Source organism: Poeciliopsis prolifica, unplaced genomic scaffold, assembly GCF_027474105.1.
Source record: "Poeciliopsis prolifica strain line A6 unplaced genomic scaffold, Auburn_PproV2 SCAFFOLD002, whole genome shotgun sequence".
Taxonomy (NCBI): domain Eukaryota; kingdom Metazoa; phylum Chordata; class Actinopteri; order Cyprinodontiformes; family Poeciliidae; genus Poeciliopsis; species Poeciliopsis prolifica.
Window position 1 is genome coordinate 15,764,934 of NW_026562377.1, and position 27,757 is coordinate 15,792,690.

Below are 27,757 nucleotides of genomic sequence, written 5' to 3' on the forward strand. Positions count from 1 at the left end.
ATTGACCCCCTACTTCTTCATCACTGTCTGAAAGACCCCAGCCTTAAAGCTGAAGCCCTGATCCTAACTCAAACTAAGTGGGAAAACTGAACAAAGCAAATGTTAATCAAACAACTATACCTGTTAACAGATATTGATTAGTTTCTGGTGAGAGGGGCAAACAATCTATTCGCACATGACTGAATGGTTCTTCAACTTCTTAAATTGTAATAAGAGGAGCAGGTTGAATGCTTTGTTTGGACTTTCCATCCATCTGACATTCATGACACTTCTTACAAAATGCCATAATGTCCTACTGGAAATGCCACATAATCCTGGCGTTGATCTTGTTAATGCCCAGGAGGCCTGAAGTAGGAATTTCATGAGCTAATCTCATAATCTCAGAAGGGAAGTGCAATCTGATGATACACTCTCCATTCTTCAGCAGCAGGACATTGATGGTTCCTCAGATCTCTCATCAACACACTGTATTCCACATGAAAGCCTCGTGGCTCTCCTGCCATAGCTTTCAAAGTATCAGCACTAGACAATGCATCAGTAATATAAGGATCATAGCTCTGCTCCCTTATCAATTCTCCTTACTGGATTTTTGTTTTAACATAAATCAGCTTTGGTACTTCCTGATCTCTCAACATTTCTGTGGCTTCCTCCTGACTGACTTGAGACTGGGAAAGAGTAGCTACACTAGTGGGAGAATCAAATCCCCCGCAAATTCCCTTCTCTCAAGAACGTACAACCAGAGGTGCAACATTTTCACTTTGTAAAGTTTTTTATATCCTTCCATACTTACACGATTCATACCACCAGAAAAAAAATATCAGACCTGCCTTACAACATGAAGTAGGCAAGAAAATCTAAAAAACAAAAAAATCATCATATCTCAGCTAAAAAAATTCAAGAAAGGGTGAGAAACAAAATGATCTATTTCTATTATCAGAATGGAAACAGTTATGAAGTAATTTTTAAGGTTTAACTAAGGACAACAATCCAAAAGCACAGCATTTGCAAAATGTCTCAGAAAAACTAAACGAAAGTTTATGGAGTGGCCAAGTCAAAGTCTGGATTTGAATCTCATTAAGATGTTGTGGCATGATCTTAGACAAGCCTCAAAATTAAATGAATAATTCTGCAAAGAGGCGTGGGAAAAAAATTCTCAACAATGATGTTAAAGATTTATTGCCAATTGTCATGAACACTTGATGGCAGCTGCTGCTGCCCAAGGCTGGCACAACCGTTAAGCAAGTTTCAAAGGGAAATTACTTTTTCACAATAAAGCATTTTATTTTCCCTGAAGAAAATAAAGCAATCATTCAAAAGCTGCATTTTTTTCAGAGTATTTCTTTTACAAATTTGTTTGACGCAAAACATGTAAAAGGAACCAAGAACAGAAAACATCTGAAAGCGGGCAAATCTTTTCTGCCTATTGAGGAAAAGAAAAATAAACGAAGCAAAGGAAACACTCCTCAAACGTCAGATATGAAAGTTTTATTTTTTCATTGCATTTAGCTAAGCTTAGGATTTTATAAAGACATTAATACCCAGCAGACCATTTTAAGTAATCTCGTTCTCAGGGACATGATTGACCTGATTTTAGAGGTTTTGGCAAGTTCATCTATCCATTTAGTCTCCCACAGGCTAACCGTCCCGTTGGATTCGCCCTTTGAGCAACTTGTCCATAAAAGGGAAAATGAACAGTATTTCACAATCACATAAGCCTTGTTTTTTTTTAAATCCAAGCACATTAATCAGTCATCAAAAACTTAAGGATGGTCCCCTTTCTGCCAAATACAGTCACAGCCAAAAACAAGCTTTCTTATTTAGTTTACATTCTGGCACAACTTTATAATTCAAAAAGCGAAAGGACAGAGAGGGCAAAGAGTTGTTTAAGGAAAAATCAGAGGAGATTAGGTTTTCAGCGTCCCATTTTATTGTCAGTCATGCATTAGTTAACATGATCAAAAAAAATTTACATTCCCTTGCAGGTAGTTTATACAAGTAAATCCCTCAAAACTTGCAGTCAAGCTCACTGATCAAATTTTTGTACGAGTTAAATTATCTAGATATAAAACTCTGAAATCATTACTTTCTTTGTCTTGTAAATTTTTTTATGCAAAGAAAGGCTGAATATAGATGCTGCTATCTCTACAGTTTGCTTTTCAGTGACACTAAATTAAATCATAACATCCTGGCTAAGAATGACTGTGCAGACAATACTGCAGATAAAATTTTTCTGAAGTCGAAACAACATTGAGCAAGAACAGCGTTTTCTAAATAAACAGCTATTCAAGAACATCTTGGCACTTAAGCAGACTATGATAATATCTCAGTATTGGCTCCTACCATTGAGATGTTTATATATTCATGTGTGAACAGGCAGCAGGCTGAAGGATTAACACTGCATTGCGAAACTCGAAGTTGCTACAACTGGCTTTATGACAGAACAGGTGCCTGTAGACCCTGTCAGAACTGGCAGTAAATTGAGGGCTGATGATTATGGGAGGGAGTCACGCTTGGGTTAAATCCCTGAAGGCAAATTCCAAGTGTGAGGTACAGAAGAGCGAAGGTTGAAAATCTAGAGATAAAATTTGGGAAAAAATAGGATGAAGGATGTTTCCTGTTTCAGCATTCAGTCCAAAATTTCCGAGAAGTCTCTCCACAAGTATCAAGTTTTATTGATCCTTCGGGCTTTAAGCAAAAACTGAAACATTTTACATCCTAGAGTGAATCATTTTGATGAATGCACCTCACTTCTGTCATGATTATAATTATATAGAGACATGTGGCGTTTAATACAATCCAGTTTTCAAAAAACATTCATCAATTTTTACTTAACACAAAAAAGAAATGGCAAAAAACAAATGTACCAATCACAGAACAACATATGTGTCTCAGATGTGTTTGAGGCTCTGAAGAAGGTTCTGTATTTACTCTCATGCATCCACAGGCACTATGAATCCATGAATTATCGACTCTTATGATCTGTCTCGTTTCCAGGATGTGTTTTTAACATCCAACTTTCGTTTTATTGGAAAAAAAACATGTTGTCTGTGTCTCCCCTGTCAATATTATTATTGCTCTGGAGGTTTATGTCCTGACTAAGAGGGACTGGAAGATGCTGATAGCCATTCAGAGATAATGTTCTGAGTCAGTAAGCTTGTTGTAATCAGAACAGAAAGCTACAGCTTATCACTTGGGAGACCTCATCCTCCACGCATTGGTCAATTTGATCCACATGTGACTAAACTCTGATATGTTTATATGGACTTTTTTTAGGGGGGAATAACATTTGTTCCTTCACAGTGGATCCCTTTCTATCCATGGATTCAGAAATTGATGGATTTTCTGTGGAACATAGCTGCAAAGTATTTGCAGAAAAAACAGCTTGTTTGCAGTTTTTTATTTTGTAGAGCACATCATTAATATTCAAAAGAAAATGCAGCATTGAAAGATGATGCATATAATAAATATTTGATGCATTATTGGTTGTCATCCAGAAGCATAATTTATTTTTCTTGGCACAGATTGACTATTTCCACAAGAGGGGAAATAAGAAAGAGTAAATATTAGTTGCTGCTTTAGTGCTAAGATAGTTTCTGCTGTGCATTATGATGTATTTGAATTGTGTAAACTATTAAAATAGGTAGTTTTAAGAATTTTTAGAGGGAGTCTCTAGTATTCACTGATTTTATCTATTTGTAGGCAGCTGTGGATCCTAACTCCCATGAAGACTAGGCCACTGTACTTCCCATTAAAAACATTTCAGTCCCTGGAATAATGACATCAACTACATTCATTTAAATTTAATAAAAGAGCGTAAGCATGAAAAAGCAGCGCTGAAATGCAGATTCTCCAATAACAACTGCAGCTCTTGTTTTTTGACACTGTTTTTCCTTTATTCTCAGTCAATAATTTCTTCAAATCAGTTTGAGGGAAACAAAATCAGAACAAAAAGACATATAAAACGCTCAATTGTTGTGGCTTCTTGCACAAAAAGCCAGAATAGGCATGTGCAAAGTGTGCCTCTAATACGCCACTGAAATCTGACCTCCATCTTGAAAACAGATCACACAAATCTCAGACACAGAGGAAAAGAAAATCTCTGTCTTGCAGATAATCCAGGTTAGTATGGACAAGGCCTGAACAAGCATTCGTCACGAGGTCCAATTTTGTTAATTTATTTTATAATATCACACAGACAGCAGAGGGAAGGTGTTTTCCAACAGATGCATCCGACCATTTGCTAGGACTCCCGTACTCATCAGGGTGATGCGCCGAGTATCCCACGGCCTCCACGAGCCTCCTCTTCTGAGCCCGATGCAGGAGGATCCTGTAGGTCCCCGTCAGCGGGCTTCTACAGTCTAAACATGGATTGTTTTCCAGATGAACCTTTGAAATGCCTAAACCTGAGAGGAAATTCTTTACCTCCTGCTCCTCCATACTCAGAGTCTGATTGGCCTGGGCAAAGTGGGATGGAGATGTGGGTAAAGAGACATATGGGCGAGGATACTCTATCCCCTTCAGCCAAGGGCTGTTTGTAATCTGTGTGATGGAGGAGCGGTCTGCAGGGACAATTCGCAGCATGCCCTTAATGAGAAGCTGGCACGGATCAGGTACAAACGAAGGGATGCTGTAAGACCCTTGCAGGATGCAGCGCTTCAGCCTCCCAAGGTTGTCTCCATAGAAGGGTAAAGTTGCAGTCACCATGAAGTACAAGAGAATACCTAGAGCCCAGATGTCCGAATGGCGTCCGACGTAGCCTTTCTGCCTGAAGAGTTCAGGCGCAGCGTAAGGTGGAGAGCCACAGAAACTGGTGAGTAGCTCATTAGGGCCACATTCTGTACTGAAACCAAAGTCCCCAACCTTGATGCAATAGCTAGTGGTGTAAAAGATGTTCTCGGCTTTAAGATCCCGGTGCACGATGTTGTTGTCGTGCTGAAAAATCACAAAAGACAAGCATTTTAAGTACAAAGAAATAAATCTCACTGGACTCAGCTAATAAAAAAAAGAGAATGTTGCAAATCTGAGAGTTATCTGAGCCTTGAAAGACTAAAGCAGAGGCTTTCAGACCTTTATACAAAACTGTAGCTTAACATGGCAGTACAACAGAACCTCTACTTGCCATATTATGTTACCAAAACAAAAAGCCTGAAACCTTTGGAGTCATTGGCACTTTTTCCTCTGAAGCACATGAACAGAAATGTTGCTTGAAGCCTGGGAAAGTTGGCTTCTTCTAAACCCAACAGCTGTTATAAAAATGCTTCTCTACATTTCAGACAGTTTCTAACTAACATATACCACACACCCAATAATCTTCATTGGTTAACTGATTACTACAGTGTTTGAAATAACAAAAGAAATGCATTCTCAGCTTCTTTTTCTTTAGCTAGAAATATTTATGGTGGATCAGCAGGAGGAATCTTTAGCTAGTAAACAACAGGATATGAGTTTGATTCCAGCCTCTTCACTGCATGTCTAACTATCCTGAGGCAAGGCACTAAATCGTTGGCTGACAACTATGAATGTTTCGTGGTTGGGAGTGCAGCTGGGCAAATTATGAAAGTGCTTTAGGTAGGAGTCTTAATAGACTCAGCAAATATACCACTTTGCATGTAATCCCAGAGGTTTTTACATGTGCTTCACATCATCAAACCGGCTTCAAGTTACACGTGTTTCACATATGTTATTAAATGTAACGTGAAATGTGGTAAGTCACACTGATATATGACCACCTGTGATAAGATGTTATTTTGGACATTTTGTCTCAAAGAGGGAAAATTGCCCAACGTTGTACAGTGAACTTTATTGTCAAAGCATGTCTGAGATTTTTCTTGCACAACAGCATGGCTTTACCGCCCTAAGCTGGTAAATGTTTCCTCTTTAGTTTCATTGTTGGCTGATGTACAAATGTGATTTTCCATTCATAACCATTTTAAACTGGGGAAGCTGGACCTACCTGATAATAGCAGCCTGTATTCATGATTTAGAGAGGGTCAGAGGTGATTGTTCTGACATAATGTCACAATTATCTCTATGGTAGAATGATTTATAAAGTTTTCCAACTGGCTGGCAGTCATCTATTATTTCACTTACACATCTTCTTCAGCTTGTGCTGCTTTGGGTTCATTTTAGTATTTACCTCTCCTCAATAACGTATTCAAACAATGGATGGATGAATGGGTTGGTGGGTTTATTCATATTTTTCTTGGAAGTACCACCATTGAAACTTTAACTCAGTGGTTAAAACCATTTTTGTGAATGTGTTCTTGATTCAGTAAATACCCATATCATGCCTAATTCTGTCTTTTGTGCTTAATGAACATTTACTTAAGATACAACATTTTTAGAAGAGAATCATGTACAATTAGGCATCTGTTCAGAGACAAATAGTGGGAAATTTCCAGACTTCATCCAACTGAGGCTTTCCTACAATTTTCCATTCAAAAGAATGCAAAAAATATTACTTATTTATTTATAGGAACTGAATATTGATACTAAGAGGGGAATAGCCAGTGCCTTCCTGGAGGAAGTTTTGGACCCATTTGTCATCGGTTTGTATTCACCAGGGGGATATTTCAGGCCTTTTTGACCTCAATAAATTATATCTGCCAGCGGGAGTTCACTAAGTTATTTTGCTTTGATCACAGGCCAATGTCTATTGTATTTCATCAGAGCTGACTGGTCCAAATGGGGGTCATAACCAAGCATAATCCAGCAATATGATTCTCATATAAATTCATCTGTGTTGTAAAAATTAAAGTTCCAAAAGTATCTGGAAGATAATCTGCAGAATGATACATAATTTATGCTCAATTCATTAGTTCTTTGGACCAGTTTTGGTGGCTATAACTGGGTCATGCCATAACATGTACCAACTCTGACAATCTCAGGATGTGAAGAAGTCATAAATCATTAGCATTTCTCCAAAATGTGATTGCACTGAGCGCTGCTGGTAGAACACCAAGAGCTCTTCAGTACGTCAAACATCAACCACAAAACAAACTGGCACTTTTATATTTCAGTCGTATGCCAAAAAATGTGGTGTGTGTTTCGTCTTGTCATATTTTTCTGCAGGCAATCTAGCCAGTACAATTTCAACATAGAGCAGAGTTGTGTTGTTTGAGGCTAAAGCAATGAAAATCACTGAATTACATCCAGGTCAAAAAGATTGAGCGGCTCTTCAGACTTCCTTAATCCATATTTTTTTGTGGTTTTGATTAAGGATGTTTATAGAGTGTTTCAGCAAAACTCTTAGATTACATTTTCCAGAGCTACTAATCTTGGCAAGCTGGTTGAATCACATTAGGGTTGGTATGACTGCAGCTTGCAACTTTTATTGCTGTTTTAAACTACCTTTGTCTCCACATATTTCTTTCTTAAAATTAGAGTAATAAAAATAAAAACTCCTGCTCTGCAGGTGAAAATAAGAAAAACAACAAAGTCTTTAAAGAAATTCAAAATCTTTTCTCATAACTTAGTTAATGAGTGATGGGTAGCAGCAATCCATGCCACGTGTAGCGCAGAGCTGTGCCAGGTAGTAAATGATGATTAACAGTGACACGAAGGCTCACCATGTGTTTCACAGCGGAGATGATCTGTGCAAACACCAGTTTTGTTTCCTGGTCGTTCAGCTTCCCCCTGGTGGTGATTCTGGAGAACAGGTCCCCGCCGCTGCCGTACTCCATCACCAGATACAGCCTTCTGGTGGTCTCTATCACCTCATAAAGGCGCACTACATTGGGGTGGCTCAGCTTCTCCATGCAGCTGATCTCACAGGAGGCCAAAGGCTGGCTCTTCTTGTCTTGACGCAACTTGTCAACAATTTTAACAGCAACTCTCTCTGCAACAGGAGACGAAAGGCAGGAGTGGATGTGTGATAAAAACTTCCAGTGAAGACAGAGGGAGTTCCCTTGAGAGCAAAACACTTATTCTGGGATATAATTTCACTGAGGTTTTGTATATTAAATCTAATACAACACATTTAAGTTTGACCCAAAAACTTAAATGTGTTTTAAGTTAAATGTGTTTTAAATAGAGAGACAATATAAACATTCATACAAAAGAACTATAGGATTTCATGTTTTTATCTAATCACATAAAAATCACTTGGAAGATGCTGAGTTGTACTACAAAAAGCTACAAGCATTTTACAACTTGGGCAATTAAAAAACAAACAATTATTGAGAAAATGGTATTAATTCAGACCTTTAGTCAAGGCATGGATCCCCAGTTTCACTGTCGAGAAGTTTCCCTGGCCGATCTCGCCACGGAGCTCATAAAACCCAACCCGCCGACCGAGCATCAGGTCCCTGACTATCCTCTCGTTGTGCGTCATGTCATAGATGACCCTTTCGATGGGAGTCTGCTTGACTCTTTCTGCCTCGCTGAGCTGTGGGATGACACTGGAGGCAGCAGAAGCAATGGAGGACGCTGACTTTTCCACTTTTGTGGAGTCGTCTTTGGCATTTTTGCACATTTTTGGCTTTGGCCATAGCCGTGTTTTGATGCCTTGAAAAATTAAGAAAAGGAGAAAAAAACCATGAGACGATGACAGTAGAGAGAGTTGCATTACAGCAGTAAAGCCTTTGATAAGTTTTTATACCTGTTGACCTTTTGCTACCAATAAAACTTCTGTGCATTTTATTGAGATTTTATGAAGTAAATCAGTACAAAGTAATGGTTAAATGTAAAATGCAGGAAAAATGATACATATGTCTTCAAATCGCTTCACACATGTGAAAATGTGGTGTCCTTTCATTTTCAGTTCATGAATCAACACTTTGTAGACAGTACTTTGTAGAACCAGATTGTGCTGCAACAATGGGTGAAATATTTGGGGGATATAAAATTCTGCCAGTTTTACATATTTACGACTGGCATGTTTGCTTATTCTTTGTTCCTAGATGGCTCAGGCTTAGACAGATTACAAAATTAGTGCGCTTAATAATCAATTTTCAAGTTCTGCTTCAGATTCTCAGTTGAATTGATTTCTGGACATTGACTGGGCCGTTCTATCAATGGTGTAATGCCAGGGAATCCAGTCCTTCAGTCCTCAAGGGTCAGTGTCTTGACCTTTGTCTCTGCTCCAACACAGCTGATTGAAATGCTTCGACTCATGTCATAATGTTCTTCAGATGCTCACTAATGAACCATTATTTGATTAAACTGTATTGAAGAAATTACAAAAATTAAAACATGCAGGAACCCTTAAGGATTGACCTTAGACACCACTGTTATCATGTAAAAGAATGTTAAAATGTCAATAGGTACCTTAATAGAATACTATAAGATAACCACTGACAAATAAAAGGCAAAACTTTTTTTTTCCAAGCAGCACTTACTTACTTACTTATATGAGAAAGATATTTGCTTCTGTACCATCAGTGTTTGACTTTTACGGGAAATCCACTCGGAGACAACTAGTAAAGCCGTTCCATGTCTAGAACATCGGTAATGGGATTAACCTCCCTGTCATGTCACTTTGTCTTGTGTGACATAAAACGTCTGCCCTCTTTTATATCATTCACAATGGAGGCTTCATTAGTGCTTAATTTCAAGGTTAAACTTCAGCACTGAATCTAGAAACAAATTAAATAAATTTTAAGCAGTTTAATTTAACATGTTATAGGATGACCCCTGTTCTCTGTCCAAAATGCTGAATCCTAATTCTCAAACAGTACATCGAGAAAAGCTGGTCTTTTAAAACTTTGGCTTTCATTTTCATCAAACAGGAACATTTTTCTACTTTCATGCCAAAGTTACTCAATGTTCCTTTTTACAGGAAGCAGGAATCAACAGCTTCAGTGTTATGCAAGGAGCTGGTAAAACGGGGTCAGGAGTTCTGTTCATTTGTCAGCACATTTAACCTCCCAAAACACACTGATAAATAATAGACTTCCTGATCCTAAAATATAAACTCATTTCTTAGACATTTCATTTTGCACTGTCAGCTGCTCTTTCATCACTGCTTTACCTCCTGGTCACTGATGGCTAAATTTAGTCAAAGCTTGGCGAATTTCCCAGGATAATGAGGATTACTTGCCTCTTTTAGATGGTATTCATGGGTTACGTCCAAAGGTAGAACGTTATTTTTAAGAGACCTTACTAGCCCTATGACTTTTTAAAGAGCTTCCACATGGAGGTCAGTGTTGACCACTGGTATCTCTGAAAAAAAGCTGGAGAAATCCCACTTGACTGGAATAATATTAACTTGAATAACATTATTCCTGTTGCCAGGAACAATATTAACAAGACAATAAAAAAATGTTTTCCTTCATTTTAGACAATGTATTTCACCATATTTTACATATTATCTTGGCTAATTAAAAATACAAATAAATGAAGTTTCTAAATGATCAATTAAAACCCTGAATTTCTGAGACATATTTTCTCCCAGTATAAAATTACACAATAATTACACTGACAGTTTATGTATAATAATGTTGGGCTTCGCTGAATAAAATGACAAAGTGTTATGAAACCTGAACATTTTCTCTAATTACCAGTTGTGCTTATATGAAAGTTTAAAAAAAAAACAAATATTAAAGTAAAGTTAACGTCCAATAAGCAAAACTTTTGTTCTTCAATTAAACACAGCATACCATGAAGGGACGATTTAAATATCATAGTTCATGATCTTTAACCGACTAGTTAACTTAGTCCAACTAAAATCGCAAAAAACAGTTATGAAGTTGAATTTTAGATAAATTAATAAAGTAGGAAATCTTACCAGGGAGTTGTGGGTCCTTCATGTCTGTCCCAGAGGCTTTACCACCTGACTGTGACCAAACATGTGAATAGAGCTCCAGAGGACTAATTCACTCCTCACAATCCTATTAATACGATGTACTAGTAGACGGCTCATTATCTCCCCTGGCACAAACTGACCTCATAAAAGTGCTGAAAACAGAGTTTAGAGCCACCATATGTCCATGTTCATGCAGATTATTGAGTGGTGTTTGCAGATGTGATGCTAGAATCGGAATATAAATTAAGCTGTTTGCATATAAATTAAGCTGGACCAAACTTCATTTAGAATTTAAAAAAAATATTGAAGATTCGTGTTAAAAAAATATCACAATATGGTAAATTACTGTGTACATTTTCCCACCCAATATAAATATTAAATATTTTGCATCTAATTTTTTTTTTTTTAATTTCTATACATTTTCAACTATAAAAACTAAGTATTTGCATTATCGAAAGGAGCAATGAAGTGAATGTGTTTTGCAACAGATAGCGAGTGTCTTGAATGCAAAAGGAAGGCGCACGAGGACAGGAAGAGATACGATTTCTCTTCCATTTGTATCAGGAAGTTTTAATTTTTAAATAAGTCAAAAAAATCAACTGCAACAACTCCAGATCTCAAACTGCAATATTACTACCACATAAATAAAAATATTAAAAGTTGCCAGTAATAACACTGAGCAATCTTTTGTACTTAACTTTGATTACACAATAATGAATATTCTGACTTCTGACTTAAAAGCAGCATACCAAGTATATAATGGTGAACTGAATTATATATTTTATTTCAGTTATTTTTACCTCACTCTATTTCAGCTCTCTTTCCAAAATAACCTTTTTTAAATTAAACACAAATGAAATTAAAAAAGTGTTTTACAGGTGTACAAAAGGCAGACTGCATAATGTTGTTGACTTCCTAATATTTAGGGAACACAACAGTCCACCTTTGTGTAATTTAAACTCTGCATAAATCCAGCTGTGTGACCTAAATGCAAAGCACTATTTGTAAAGCTTGTGTAAGAATTAATAGAAAAACGATGCAACTAAATCTGGAACAGTCCTGAAAGAAAATCTGTTGCACCTGTAAAAGTTGAGAGGGTGGTGAAGGTTCACCTTCCAGCGGTACAGCAGCCCTAAACATACAACTAGAACTACAATTAAATTGTTTAGATTGAAGCAAGCCCAGACCTAAGTCCAATTGATAAAGTTTAAAAACTGATCCTTACAAGTGGTGAACTGAGCTCGTGTTATTTGCAAAGAAATATAGAAAATATGTCTGGATGTGCAAAATTGTCAGATCGTATTTTTCATATTTTCCTATGCAAAAGGTAAAACAATGTATAAAAAGATTTTCTCTAGTTCACTACGGTCTTATGGTCCATCACGTGGCATAATGAAAATTAGTCTTACACTAACTACTTTAACAAGCAACTGCACAGGCTATTACATAACAAACTAACAAAATAAAATAAGCAGACAAATAATTGTGGTTATTTATTGTTTGTCTTTGTCACAATTATGTTGGTGCTGCTATATAACGCAGCTAATTAACAATTATTTGAATAAAATCCCAAACTCCATCTTGCTCAGTATTTCTTATTTACGTGGTCTGGTGTGTTTGCTGCTATCTTCACTTCAGCGGCGTAAACAAGTACTACTTTATAGTTTTCGTTGATTTTTACTGCCCTCTAGTGGTCAAACCGTGAAGTGACTGACAAATTTTCTTCAAAATTTCTACAGCCAATGAACATTTAATCTTATCATTATAAAATTCAAATATATCGCCATATTAATACAACAAAGTCTGAGTCTCGACCTTGCAGCATGTCCATCCGTATCTTGGGTGGCGGTAACATGGCTTGAAGGACATTTCATTCCAGCCAATAGCCTTGGGCTAACTCACACCTGTCCAATCAGCAACGAGTATTTGTTGGCGGTTACTGAGCTGACGGACCAATAAGCATATGTAAGTCACCAACAAGCCGGAAGCACATGCTGGCGCGCTGCTGCTGGGGATGTTTGTATTTTGACATGAACGCACACTTTCACAGCTGAGTGGCGTTTAAGAGAAATAACGTTGCGGTCGCCTGTACATAATGGCAGCTACTATGGAGGCGCCCGTCCCGGCGGAGCAGGACTCCGCGCGGTGCGGGGCTGAAGAGGAGAACCGCGGCGGGGAGGTGGAGGAGAAGAGCCAGCAGCAGCAGCAGACAGGCTCCACCGGGCCCGCCGCGCCTCACAGCCGCCTGTCCAAACTCCCGCTGGCCCGCATCAAAGCTCTGATGAAGACCGACCCAGACGTGTCCCTGGCCAGCCAAGAGTCGGTGTTCATCATCGCTAAAGCCACGGTACAGTCTCGTCATTACCAAGGGCTTATGGAGGCGCTGCTGTTGACTTTATACAAATGACTTTCACACAGCCTCATGCATTTCAAGCATTTTATTTAGCTAATTTTTACTATTGTGGCTTCCATCTAATGAAAACCCACGATTCAGTCAAATTCTCCTTTATATAAGGCTAAGAAACTGATATTAATACAGAAGTGTTTCTCAGTGGTTAAGTCAAATAAATGGACTGTTGTTCAGCACATAGACATTGACATCACCTGCAAGGAGGAGCTCATTTCTAAAGAAGCTGCTTCTCCAGTGTTTTGTATACATAGTAATGGGAAGTTGAGTGGAAGAAAAAAGTGTGATTGAAACAGATACAAAAAGGAAGGAACTGCAGCACATGCAGCTGTAAAATAAACTTGTAAAAATAGCCTATATTTATTGATATAATTTCTCATCTACTCAAGTTTTTCTCAAACTGATTATTTGTTTTTGGAATAGTACAGGGAGAACAATACAAATGAAATATGAAATATTTATTTACTTTTTTTCCATATCTCATAGGAATTGTTTGTTGAGATGATTGCCAAAGATGCTCTTGTGTACGCCCAGCAAGGAAAGAGGAAAACGTTACAAAGAAAAGACTTGGGTAAGTCTTGTTAGGTTAAATAAGCTATCAGTGAATCAGTGAAACTGAAATTTATGAGGCAAAGTATATTGATTTTACATTTAAATGATCATTTACTCTGAAAGATGCTTTTTACAGTTCATACAGTCTGTGTCAGAGGCAGCTTCATACGACCACCCTCTATGCTTTTCAATTAAGGCTCTTATTTTGTTTGTAGAGTTATGCACATCTGCAGTTTTCATTTTATATTTTAAATGTAGCTTGTAGATGATTGGTACATATTTATGCATTTTAAGCAGCTCTCGTGTTTTTTTATCATCAATACTAAAGGATGCAGTAGACTGATATCAGTGATGAAAATGTTAAAACATGGCTGTATTTTTGTTCACAGACAATGCTATTGAGGCCATAGATGAGTTTGCTTTCCTAGAAGGTAAGCATTGTTCAGACTACTCAAATCGGCACAGTGCTCAGATTTTAGTTATGTACCTTTCATCAGTGTGATTTGAGCACGATCCCAACTCCATAAATTAGAGATACCCTCTCCTGTTTTCTCTGCAGGTACGTTAGATTAAAGAGTCCTTTGCGAGACCAGTGAGCAGACGTCATTTCTGCCATTATACAAGAACCTTCCTTTGCAGAAGCAACTGTCGATGAATCTCTCTGGGACATTTCTGAATCAAGCTCACACATTCAGTGTTTATTGACAGCTTTTATATATAGCTGATCTCTTTGGATTTCTTTTAACTGTAATGTGTATATTCTTCTGTAAATATATGGGTAATTCTACCATACATTGAAATAAATTTTCTGTTTCAAACAGCATACCTCAGACTTTTGTAACTCCCCTGTATCTTTTATGTTGAGCTGAAATCACAGCTTAACATGAAGTTGACCTGCTGCTGTCAAGAAACAGTCTCAGAGTTGAGTTGGCAAGCATAGTGCTATGAAATAATTTTCATTTTATTTCTGTTTTTGCTTAATCAGTATTTGAAATAAAGGGGAAATAAGTTATCCAAACGGCACAGACTGTAAGTGACACACTCCCCTCTAAATGTAATGCCTAGTTTTGTTGAAAAATTCATCAAGGGCATTTTTTCTTTCCACAGTTTTCATCTGAACCTCAGCCAAATTTCAGGGTGTTTAAAGTTTGAACATCTTGGCTAAGATCACTGAAAAGATTTGAAACCAGCTCTCTGGGGAAAGTTTCCCATTGTTTCATATTTTCTTTATTTGTGAAAATACAATTCACTGGAACATTAGAAAAAGCTTTTAAGGCCTTTCCAAACTCTTGATATGTCACTTTGTTTTTTTTTTTGTTTTTTTTTTGCATTTCTCTCGAGTAAGATGTGTAGACTTGAGATCTTGTAGCCTACTTCATGTTGTTCCATTGTAATGATCTCATGGTTGTTTTTGTGTTTTATTTATGATTTAACAAGAGGCTCAACTATTTTCCCTCATAGGGCCTGGCTAGTTTAGACATCCTTTTCCCCTTATTGTAGAATCTAATACTCAGAAACATTGGTTACCTGCTTATTCAGGACCAGGAAGATATTAAAGTTTATTTGATTGCATAAAACAACCAAACAAAGCTGTATTGGAGCAAATATGAAAGGGTTTCAAAAAGCTACTATCCTGCATGTTTCTGATTTTCTCCTGCATCTGAGTCAAATAAAGCTTTATTGCCAGACCCCTGTAGAGCTTAATGACATACTGAGGAACTAATTTAGCCATTTAAACACTGTTGCTCTAATGTTTGTTAAATACATTAAAAAAACTAATTAGGACTGGTTTGAAAATGCTTTCAACCTGAGGGTATTTGTTTAAAATCAGTAAAAAGCGGATGTTTTTGATTAGCTAGAACAGGTTCTTCTTTTTTAGGTGATCCCAGTCTGAAGATATGTTAATTACTCCAGCTGATGGCCAGCAGCTTGTTTTTTTTTTCTTCTTATCTTTCCTGTATGCTACTAAACCAGCATCTAATACAAAATGTCATATCAGCTGGCGTTCAAACCCTCAGGTGAGGTTTGTTTAGACTTTATGCTGCGCAGAAATGCTTTTACTTTTCAATCTTTTACAATTATTTTCAAGAAAATGTGGAGAAATGACAAATCAACATTCAACTCAGACACCAATACTTTGGTAAACATCGTGACAAGTTGATTATGCAATTTTGCTACGTATTTTTTCTAATTGTAAACGTGTCCAACAGATGTTGATATGATTTCGATACTGATACAACATTGTCCTCCTACATAGGAGTCTTATTATCCGATTCCCAAGCTGGCACCAACTTTAGTGACAGTTAAGAAAAACCTTTCTGAAATGGTGAAGCATTAAGGAAGAAAATACCCAAATCCAAGTAAAAACTTTAGACTGAATTTGAAAAAGTGGAAAAATAACAATTCAGGACCTACAGAGATTTACAATCCTCAGTTTCTGTGTAAGTTAGCCAAACAAAATCTTAAACTCTGCTTAACAGCTTAATTAGTGGTTTCACAAATACTTTTCATTAAGACCAGAGGGGATAATAAATCCTTTGGAGTTGTAGATTGCATTGCCTCCATCTTTTGACGGTCTTTGTTCTGCGGATTCTTTTAAAAAGCAGCTAAAGACAGATTTTTTCAGACCGGCCTGGATTTAGGTTGCATGACGCTAAAAATGTATCTTTCTTCAAAACAATCACAGTTCTGGTGAGCTGAGAACTGGAACAGGAAAAAAAACTGATGGTAGGACAATTAAAAAGAAGAATTAGGAACAAAATAAGTCTAATCACTTATTGAGACAACATTAGGGATATTTTATTTTACATGACTGTGTGCCATATCAGGAGAGCTGGCTGGTTCTCCTCTCCTTTTGTTTCTTGGCTGAGCATAAAGGAAGACCATGAAGAAATACGGAGGTTCGAATTTCTCCCTCTGCACCGTGACACCGAGAAAATCACATCGCACCAGGAATGTACGAGAGCCTCTCCAGATCTGAGATGTGTGTTGTTCTTCCAGGCAGCACTTGTAAAACACATCCAGTCTCTAGTTTCATACTGCCGGCTCAGTTGAGACCCTGAAACGTGTTTGTGGTGGAGATTTCTAAAATAAATTCCTCAGTGTGTTTCAGGTGATTTTTCAGAGTCTAGTGTTTCGGGGGGCAGTGAAGCAGAGTGATGGGAAGCTCAGCTGTTTGGTTTCAGGAGAGCAACAGTCTACTCCCTGCAGAGGAATGCACACTGCTCTTTATCATCACATGATGGAGGACTGGGCAGTGATTTATTTTCCCAGTAAAAAAAAGAAATTATGTGAAAAATTTAATACTGAACATCCCTTTTAAAATTCAGGCTCCAAGTCATGACAGATTTAGTGCTGGACATGTGGCCTTCCTTGTAGAAATATTCATATTTAGTGGATACATTTTTCAAATGACTGACAGACAAAAGAAAAAAAGCCAAATAAATAAAATAGAACATATCTGTCATCTGGACCTATAAGACAAATATTTAAAAAAAAAATTTCCAGTTAAAATAGGAGAGAAATCTGTACTTTGTTGCAATCAAATCGGAAACTGTCATGGGACTGAGAGTTCATGGCTTTTCCAGCAGCTCTGAGGCTTTCCTGACTGTAAATTCTTTATATGACCGCCATGATATACAGCAAACTCTTTGGTTTATGGAAATGTTTAAAAAGCCTTAAAATTCTCACACTGAAAAAAAATCAGAAACAAATTTAAATGTATAATTGTTTGATTATTTCACACCTTTAAATAGAGTACTTTCTTCTTTTTTTTTTTTTTTTTTACAAAATCACTATTTCCTTCAATAATACATAAAAGTTCCTATAAAATTTACAATTATTAACTAAAAATTGTTAGAAGTTCCAAAAATCCTGTGTACGTTTTTAGTCAAAAAGCTCCGCATTAGATTATGTTACAACAAATGAATTGATTCTAATTAAAAATGTTACCAGTGGCAACAATAATGAAGTGTGTCGTAACCTACTGATCTGTCTCTTGCAACTTTGCAATACACAAATTTATACACAAACTTAACATCAGTGCATTTGAATCATTATTAAGAAAAAAAATTAAATAAATTCCTTTAGCACAAAAATAATTAAAAACATGTTTTCTGCATTCCACAAAGCTTTTTGTCTTTTTAAAGATTATGTCAACTATTCCCCCCCTGCATTTTGTCCGTCAGTGATCCGTTTCAGGTACATTAAGAGTCTGTGAGGCTGCACGTCCAACTCGTCGGGCCAAGCTTCCCATCAACTCCAGGAGGGCACAACATCCCTCCTTACATCCCCGGATAATGTTTCCCCGAGTGAGGGAAGCATTAAATATCCTTCTCATCGCTCCTGGGGTTGTTTTTTTATTTGCGTTTCACCATATTTGTGGCTCAGCACGACAGATATTTTAATCAGGGAAAAGATAAACAGAAAGATGTATCTGGCTCACAGGCAGGCCTGTAGTCATGAGAAAGGCATGTTTGTGCGGTTTAGATTCCAGCCTGATTTCTTGGGTCAAATTCTTTATCCCGCACCCATCATGCACACACGCTCACATATACCCACATGTATACATAGTGCGCGCTTTTACGCCAGCCTCACCCCTCAGCACAGACTGCATATTTTCATACCTTGAATTCCTTAAGGACATATTGTTGCCTTCATGTCTGGACAGTTTTTTCCCTTCCAGCTTCACAAAGGCATTATACACTTTCATTCAGGAGTGTCTTAACACAATACCAAGAAGAAACGGTATTGCCACTACCTTAGAGAGGCATTTTCTTTCTGCAGGTGTGGTTTGCAGGGAAGCATAAATGTTTTCTAATAAGAAAATGTATCGCCGGGGTTTTAGTTTTTATGTGTCCTTTGCCAGCAAAGCTGCCTGCTAACATCCACATGTCACTTTATCAAGTTAAATCAGAAATTGCTATCTCCAATGGTGATTTTTCTTGCAACCACAGAATGTGTAGCATTAGTTTGAAGTGATTTCTGAGGCTGTTCCCAAAATAACATTACTGAAGTGCAGCTAAGACCTCGTGAGTGAAACACAAAGTTAGAGAAAAGGGAGTCTCTTAGTTTCTTCAGTTCACTATAAGGTTTGGAAAAATGAAAGGAGTAGAACACTCATACTGCAACATTCATCTGTTGAAACTTTGGTTCTCCAAACAATAGAAAATAAAATAGTAGCAAATGTTTTGATGATCACTGAGGTGACATGCAGATTGCTTTTAAATTTTTTGGGTAGGCTACTTGATTGTTAGGTCTCCAACAGTTTCTTATTTTTATATGGAAATTTGTTTGGACGAATCTCCATATGAATGTTTGCCTTGTGAACTTTTGTCTTGGATGGCCATTGTGATTTGCACTGATGTGGAGGCTTGGTGTGGGATCATCCCTCCAGGACATGTCTAGTTTGTGTTCTTGTTTTGCACTTTTGTTTTCCTCGTCCTTCACAGTTATACTCTAAAACACGTCTTAATAAATTTAATTTAAAGGCTGTAGGGTGAAACACACATATATTTTCACACATTTTTGTTTATATGTATAACATAAAGTCACTATTATTCTTAATGTGATACATTCCAAAATGTAAGCATACCGTGTGCAGTCAAAGAAAATTAGATAATATATTCAAACAATAGTAAGCATTAATGTTCAGCCATTGCAATGTTCTGGAAAGAGACCGGTTCTGTTTCCCAGAGTTAAATGTGTTTGGTGCAAAATATCTTCTGGATTGCAATTTGTAATTGCTGTCATAGTTAGAGATCTTAATTTTTAGAGACATGCCCAGACGTTTCATAAAATTGAAATGGAACTGTTTGGCCTTAATAACCATTACTAAATTTGAGAAAAAGGTGGGACGCCAACACGCCTGAAAACACTGTTCTAGGTGCTGTAATATGTTGTGTGGATGTTTTGCTGCAGGAGGGACTGGTGCATTTCACAAGATAGAAGCCATCCTCTGAAAAGACCATTATGTGGAAATATTGAAGCAAAACGTCAGCTAAGTATTAGTAGGTATGGAAATGGATGGTTGGATAAAAGAAATAAATGTTGAATGACGCTGGAATAAAGGAAATATATTAAAAATTGTCTTCAATTAGAAAACAAAAATGCCTTTAGGACCATAGGAACACATGATATATGTGGAAAAAGTCCTGGTGTCGAGCATGTATGGCATCATTGCAACAAACCTGCAGGAATGTTTTTTAGTCTTTGGTGTATTTATTGAAAAATTACATTACAACAGCATGAAAATACAGACAGTACCAATTAGAGAATGAACAAACCCAGTTCTTGCTATTATTTGAATAACTTAAAACCATAAGGAGTAACTGTATATAGTTACTCTATATCAACAGATTGAGCCATATAGCTAAAAACTATTTCTTAACCTGTCAAAGGGTTGATTTGAAAAAGTGTGATTTACTCCTGTTTAAATTGGACAACACATCCCTCTGGAGTATTTTTTTAAAGCAATCTGTTAATGTGACAGATTACAACTCCAGCTTTGATTTATTACACTTTAATTAGTGCAGCAGCATTTCTTCATCCATGACGCTTTGGCAGATTTTACAATTGATCATTTTTCACTCTGCTGTTGTTGGATGTGTTATGTTTTCGGAACCTGTTTCTATCATTTTTTCCCAGCACAAACTAACCATATTAATTCTCATCGGAAACAGATGCAGGGTTACTTTATTTCTTCTGGTTTTTATCATGTAATCAGGCTGCGCTGCTGTTTTCCATTGAAGCCGCCACGCTACAGATGAATGCACTTTACTGGCATGTTGAAGCTCAGCGTCACACTTGTGCTGTTTGATTATAGAAGCAAAGTTCCAACTTTATTATGATTTATGCATAGTAATGGAGAAGATGTAGAACTCTGGCATTGAGCTGTTGTTCAAACATCTGTATCATTTGTCATAAAAATACTTTCCATTTATTTGGTGACTTTATTGCAGAATGAGCCAAGATTTTAAATAAGCCAATGTGCTCAGATTAGTTTCATACTGATGTTGGACTTCAGAGTTTGCACTGTTAGCTGCAGCATCACTCAGAAGTTTACAGCTCTGGCAGATGTAAAAAAAAAATAGGTAAGTTCAAATATAAACACACACTCTCAATAATTTAGTAATAAATGTCCATTAGAGTTTTAGCTGCATGTTCTTTGAAACAAAATAACAGAGTCCTGGCATAAATCTGGCTGAATATTTTTCAGAAACAGGAGAGCTCCCAGGCAAAAACATAGACTTTAACCAGAGTTTGCACATTTTCAGTAGAGTTGAGGACCGGCCACTCCAGAACCCCAGTATCAGCTGGTTTGGACGTGTTCTGGGAATTAATTTTCTGACTGGAATTCACAGTTGTGTCATAGTTTCCACTGGCTGATAGTTAGATTGGAACAAGCTCAATAGGTGGATGTTCAGCTTCAATCTTTATTATTCCAGCCACTTTGTGCTATGCAAGCTCACATGCACAGGGAGGGGATCCTGTAAGCAGAAAGACCCCAGGCAACAGAACTACCAAAGGCGCCAACATGCAGTCATTTCAATTCAGTTTAAGTCAATTTGATTCAGTTAAATTCAAAAGCCAAACATATTGTATTCTGACTTTGAAATAGAGGAAAAACCTCCATTTGAATAGCAACTTACAGTGACTGGGAGCCTGGATGTACTCTCTACATTGAGCAAAATAGAAAGAGAAAGGCAGCGGCTGCTTTTGAAATGGTTTCGCAATTAAACAGATGAGCTCTGAGCCAGAACCAATGAAAACTGAGAACAAATGCAGACATCAGCACCTTCTGTAGTTTCCTCATCCATAAGAGGCAAAGGGTTTGACATAAAAAGACAAATTACAGACAATTTATATCTTCCATACTGGAAGAATATTGGGCTTTTAGTGGGACATATTGTAATACCCTTACAGTTGCACAACTGAATCCTTCAAGCTGTGCAACTCTAGAAAATTAGCTCAGTCTTTATCCCCCCTATCATAACTGTTCTCTGAAGGTATTTAGTTTGTGCATTTCTGCTGCAGCTGCAGAGGTCTGTCAAGCTTGAAGGTGTCAGTTATTGGAGCAGCTAATTATTTTTTTGGTCGCCACTGCCTTAGTCCACGATAATGTAAAGCTGCTTGCACAGGGATAACATGCAACCTCAACATACAAACTCCCAGCTGGGATTCAAACCCGAAACCCTTGTGTCTCAGTACTGAAATATCAACAAATTTAAGTGGCAAACAATGCAACCAGAATTAGTCCAGAAGCTATTATAAGCTCACGATTAATGTGCAACCTGTTAGGGGCATTTTATCAAATACTGGTGGGGCGTATGTACATTTTTGAGCCTGTAAAATTCTGCTTACTGAAAATGTGCAGATTTAAAAAATACGCTCACTTAAGTTGTTTATTTGGTAAACAATATTTAAAATGGATAATTACACATTATTATGACATCAGTGCCCATAAAAAGTGCAAATGAACCTAAATATATATAAAATCTGGAAAAAGAAACCTGTTTCTGTCAATTCACTTGTTAAATAACTGAACAGGCAATGTAATTTAACGTGTTAGCATGAGCAATGTTATTTGTTCTTGTCACTCTTTTGAAATCTATTCAGTCCTTAAGGCAAAAAAATGCGGCAGAGGAGGAAAAAAGAAATTTAAAGCCTCAAATCAAACAAATTGGGTTTGGCATCTTGAGCGAGAACATGAGAGAAGAAACCAGGGAGAGGTGGTATGAACAGATCAGGGAGGGAAAAAAAAATCTGAGAATATGAGGGAGGAAGAGAGTTGAGCGGGAGGCTGACTGAGGATGGATAAACAGAGGGTGGGAGGGAAGGACGGTAAGAGGCAAAAAAAGGAGAGGTGGTGAAAGTGAGTGAGAGAGAGATGGGCAGGGAGGTATAAAGAGAGAGGGAGGGAGTTATCTACAAGAGGCAGCCATAGAGGGAGAGGTGACAGAGTAGATTATCCTCTCCTCCCTGCCAGTCTCACCATGTTCATGCTGCAGACGCTGACTGTTCTCTCGCTCACTGTCATCTTCCTGGTATCTGTAGAAGGTAGGACACAGCTATCCTTTGAATATCTGTGTGTTTTTGCGTCTTGCATGTATTGCATGCACCCTGCATGTGGACAGGGTGGCAAACAGAGCGATGGCGAACACAAAAAAAAAAAAAAAGGAAAGAAGAGGGAAAGAGGCATGGCAGGAGCGAAGACGTAGGCATGGATGTAAACAGAGGGGCAGAACGCAGGATGAGCGTCTGAAAATCACACGCATGCAGAGCGACATGCCAGCCTCTTCTATGAAACACAGCTTAGGAAGTGCTCTGATTCGGCAACATCCGTGGCATAGCAAACAGCTCTATCCTTCTATCATTTTATTTTTATTTTTTTTACATCTCACATTGCTCCTGGTGTTTCAGATCTCACTTTGTTTTGTTTACACATTGGCTTTGAATGAGGGAACATGATGCCAAACACACACTCCCTCTCTCCTCATCTCACTTCCACTCATTCCTCACACTGAACAGGGTAAACCAGTGCATCTCCTCTGACATTCCTATGAGGATTATTTTTAGGACAGAGAATGTGGAAATATTGCATGATTATTCTGTAGCTGACATTAAGATGGTTCTTGGTTATTACCAAACTTTTTGAATTGTGCATTTTTGTGTTGATGCTGTGATGTAGCGCGTAATGTATTCTAAGGTGTGATTTCTGTTTCCCAGGTAAAGGCGTGCAGATGCAGAGGGATGTCCAGTGTTGTATGCTCTACTCCCAGGGTAAGGTGCGTACCAAAGATGTGCTGCGGTTTGAGGTGCAGACGGAGGGGCCCGACTGCAGCATACAAGCCATCATGCAAGTATTTCAGCTATCCACTCCTGGAGCTTAAGAGCACAGAGCAATTTGGAGGCATGGAAAAAATGCCTCTCATTAGCATAGGACCAGGGCTGCATGGCCCGAGAGGCATTGTCTTCTTTCCAGGTCAAATTGTTATGGCAGAGCTGCTTGCTGTGTTTGCCAGGGAAGTAAAAGAGGAAATATGTGGGAATAACAAGCCGTCAGAAAATACCTTTCAGGCGAGCTGAGCCCCGTAGCATTTAGTCACTCACTCAGAACAGCAGGGTTTAGTTAAGTAAACGACACTGTGATACCGATCGCTGCCAGCAGTTCACAGAAATCCGAGGTAGCAAGAGAGTTTGCTTTTGCACACGATCCAGTTAACACAAACACAGAAGTCTTCTCACACACAAAATATTTTTACAGCACCTTGTGAAAGTTTTCATACCCCTCGTTTTTTTCAATGTACTTCATTGAGATTTTAAATGACGTTCAAATACTCAAGCAGTGAGTGACTGAGAAGAAGGGCTGTATTTCTTCCCCAACATGTCCATGGCGATTATTGGGGAGCTGCAGAGATTCACAGCTCAGGTGGGAGAATCTGACAAACACAAACACTCTTCAAGTTTGTCCCGTTATGGAGTGGAAAGACAAAAGTGTTGATTGAACAATATAAGAAGTCTTACTGGCCACAAACCACCTGGAAGACACATCAAGCATGTGGAAGACTGTGCTCTGCTTAGATCAGACCAAAATCAGACTTTTTGGCCAATATGCAGAATGTGTTAAAAAAAAAAAAAAAAATCCTGAACAAACCCTTCACATGGCGGTGGCTGCATCATGCTGCGTAGATACTTCTCTTTTGCAGAGAAGCTGGTCAGTAGGTGAGTTGTTGAATACTAGAAAACTTATTACCTACAAAAATCTTGAGGTTTGGATGTAGATTGCTTTTCACAGAGGGTCTTCACGCAAAAATTGAACAAAAATCAAAGTCTTTAGATGTGAAAAAGTGGTAGAGATAAAACCAAATTGACTTGCAGCTACAGGTGTGGCAAAAGATGATTTGACAAAGTATTATGAAGCAATCAATGGAAGATTTGTATTTGTAAAAAAAAATCATCTCTTTCACAATTGCGCTGTAGTCTGTGCTAGCCTTTCTCAACAATGCCAATAAATCACTCTGATGCCTGTGGCTTTAAAGTGATCAAAGTGATGATATGAACATTTTTAATTTACCAACTCATGACTTTCATCATTTTGTTCCCAGGTCCAATCGTGTTTGTTCTTTAATACTTCACAAACGGATTTCTGATCTTGCATCTTTCAAATTTGTTTGAAATCTGTTGTATTATGTCGATCCAAACGAGACATTCTGCTCTGTCTTTCTCTAGACTTTACACAAAGAAGGCAGTGAAATGTGCGGACCCCAGAGATCGTAAGGTGAAGAGGTTGTTGAGGAAGCTTCTGCAGAGACAGAGGCTCAAGAACCACAGAACAATGTGGCTGCCTCCTCGCGACAACCTGCCCGCCATGTCAGAGGTCAGGTTTAAACCTCCTTGCAGCTGCTTTTACTCTCTAACCTCGTCTTTCACCAGAGCCTTACTATCCTCCCTATGCATTCAGCTGTAGTTGAATGCAGGCCTCCTTATGTTTTAAGGCAAAATCTGTTTGTAAAAGCACAATAAGCAGTGGAGATCTGTAAGTTACAGTTGAATGTGTGTATGCCTATTTGGCATGGTTCAGTGTGAGATTCTCACCTGAAGTAAAAATACCACAATTTCAGTTTCAAATGTCACGTTTTTAAAAGCAAATTTAAAACAAAATGAAAAAGGTGAAACAGAAAACCAACGATTACTTGTGCTGCTGTAAGATAAAAAGTACCCCAGCCCCCAGTGTCTGCAGGTTTGGGACACATTCACTCTGAAAGTCTGACATAGTTTCAAGAGAACAAAGTGAGATAAACTTTGATTATACCAAATTTTGAACACACAGTACCTGAGTCTGTCTCTCTGTCATAGTGACACGGTACAACATCTGATCCTTATCTCGGTTGCGCTCTCGTCCAGTAATGGTGGAATAACGAGAGTTATGGATTTTGAAATCTTCCACTCGCGTGCTTTTATTTTGAAGGCGCAACACAGCGCCCTGAACGCAGCACTTCCTGCTTTCCTGTCTCTACTGATGTAGAGTTGTTCAAGAAGCACAGAGCTTGTTTTATAGACTTTTTTTTTGTTGGACAAACTGTTGTATTGTGATTAAAATTGCTGAATTCTGTTTTACTGTCTGTTTTTTACGTAAGGTTTTAGAAAGAGGCAGAACCACTTCAACTGCCAGTCAACATATGTAAATGAATTTTTGAATGAATGAATCTAAAGGTTAGGGTGATGGCGGGAATGCATCTCAACATTAAAAGTTTAAAGCTCATCCCGAAAGATTAAATGCCACAAATGCCAATGCAAAAAGTTAGTCAGCAAGGATAAAAATCCCTTCATTGCTCTAATTATTTATGGAGAATGGTAAAAATAATTTGACATGTTGATTTTTGTTTAAATTAAACCAGTATTTCTTCTGACACAATGTATTTTTTTATTTTTATTTTTTGCTTTTTGGAGCACATCTATCTGATTTCCAGTGTGATAAATCTTTCGTGGTCGAATGAAAATATTTCTTGGGTATGAATACGTTTTGATTCCTCCGTTTTGATTCTTATATATCCGCTCACCTGTTACATTGTTTTCACTATTGTGATCAGGACAAAAAAGACAACTGGGCAATTCTGAATGTGGAGTGATGAAGCACCATCAACAGTGGAGTTAGTCGTAGTCATACGTAAGGCTTCTCTAAGTTGAATAAAGTTTTACTGAATATAGTTTGAAGCTCATATTATATTAACGACTAATCCAAAATCTTTTAAATTCTCTTCTTACTTTGCAGGCCAAGTAATCATTCAGCAGCTCGTCGGCTTTAATCTGCGACGCTCGCTGACGTTCCAGTCATCTTGTGTCTCTCTATCCGTCTCCTTGGGACCAGACCTGGGCAGCAATACTTATTTAAATGGTATAATAAAATATTCCCAGTATGTGACAGGGAGCGTATTATTGTAAAATAAGTTGCAGTGATTTTTATTTAATGGCTTATACTGTTATTTGCCGGAGTCTGCCTGAAAGTACCGCCCTCTGAAATAGTGTAAACACTTGTGGCTGATTGACAGCGTTGACATTCATATATTATATCTGCAATATACTCTGTGCTTATTTGTGACTCGTACTGCGTAAATAATGTAACGATGTAGTTGGGGTTTTGTCAAAATCAGCTGAGTGTGCAGAAATTTGAAAAAACATGTTTTTAATATTAAGTTGCACTTTCCTCTTTGGCTTTTTGTTGACATATTTGTACTGAGGCTTACAGGTCTGTGTTGAGACCAGCATGGGAAAAAAAATCACAAGGTGATGATTTCCATGGGCTTTAACATACTTTTTAACACATTTTGTCTACTTTGTATATTGACTGTAAAATATAAATAGATCTTTTGGATTTTGACCCACCGGTATCAACAAATCATCAGATTTAACTTGACCTAAGTTTACTTTTGTCTTTTTGATTAGTAGTTTGACATTGAACTATGCCAAAGCACTCATGAGTCAATTCATTAAATGACAAGGCTGTTAAAACTTAGAGGGCTGTCCTGTGTGTAAATCACACAAGCGTTGTAACGTAGAGGAATGCACTGTATCTCAAGTGAATTATTTTATAAATTAATCTGAAACATTGACGACAACTGGTTTGGTGCATTTTGTTGGGGCTGGGTGGTCTTGTGTAGAGATTATACAGTGTTCAGGTTTGTTGTGAAGGTGGCAAGAAAAGCAGAACAGGCGCGTGTCACTGAATAAAAATATAATTCATAGCAACGTAGCTCGAGGCAGAAAAACACAATCCAAAAATCAGGGAGTGAAGCAATAACAGGTTAAATTGAAAGAACACAAGCATGTTGACAGAAGGAGAATAAAAGTGTAAAAAACAAAAAAGAGTACAAAAACAATCATGGAAAGCAGAAGGATCTCATGTTTAAGTAGAGATACAGGAGATTGATATGTCTGGTGGGTGATTATTGAAACCAGAACAGGTGAGAGCAATTAACTGGGTGGAAACATCTGGGATGAAGGAGGTGAGGAAAGTTTCACAAACTGTACGTCATTCAGTGCCATTTCTGAAACTG

The 27,757-nt window shown here is 37.8% G+C and overlaps 3 protein-coding genes across 3 annotated transcripts; 2 read left to right on the forward strand and 1 right to left on the reverse strand.

Annotated features, from left to right (window-relative positions):
* Positions 1 to 1,403: 1,403 nt before the first annotated feature.
* LOC129378698 (serine/threonine-protein kinase NIM1) lies at positions 1,404 to 10,774 on the reverse strand. Its single transcript, XM_055059133.1, has 4 exons — positions 10,727 to 10,774; positions 8,203 to 8,505; positions 7,569 to 7,837; positions 1,404 to 4,932 (listed from the first exon to the last, which is right to left on the reverse strand). Exons 1-4 carry the CDS (start codon positions 10,746 to 10,748, stop codon positions 4,180 to 4,182), a joined length of 1,347 nt encoding a protein of 448 aa, XP_054915108.1. The 5' UTR covers positions 10,749 to 10,774; the 3' UTR covers positions 1,404 to 4,179.
* A 1,949-nt stretch (positions 10,775 to 12,723) lies between these two features.
* pole4 (polymerase (DNA-directed), epsilon 4, accessory subunit) lies at positions 12,724 to 14,533 on the forward strand. The gene is made up of 4 exons (XM_055054632.1): positions 12,724 to 13,091; positions 13,638 to 13,722; positions 14,093 to 14,134; positions 14,263 to 14,533. Exons 1-4 carry the CDS (start codon positions 12,840 to 12,842, stop codon positions 14,274 to 14,276), a joined length of 393 nt encoding a protein of 130 aa, XP_054910607.1. The 5' UTR covers positions 12,724 to 12,839; the 3' UTR covers positions 14,277 to 14,533.
* A 7,942-nt stretch (positions 14,534 to 22,475) lies between these two features.
* On the forward strand, positions 22,476 to 27,313 carry ccl44 (chemokine (C-C motif) ligand 44). Its single transcript, XM_055051987.1, has 5 exons — positions 22,476 to 22,760; positions 23,430 to 23,559; positions 24,933 to 25,080; positions 26,294 to 26,370; positions 26,476 to 27,313. Exons 1-4 carry the CDS (start codon positions 22,697 to 22,699, stop codon positions 26,330 to 26,332), a joined length of 381 nt encoding a protein of 126 aa, XP_054907962.1. The 5' UTR covers positions 22,476 to 22,696; the 3' UTR covers positions 26,333 to 26,370; positions 26,476 to 27,313.
* Positions 27,314 to 27,757: the final 444 nt, after the last annotated feature.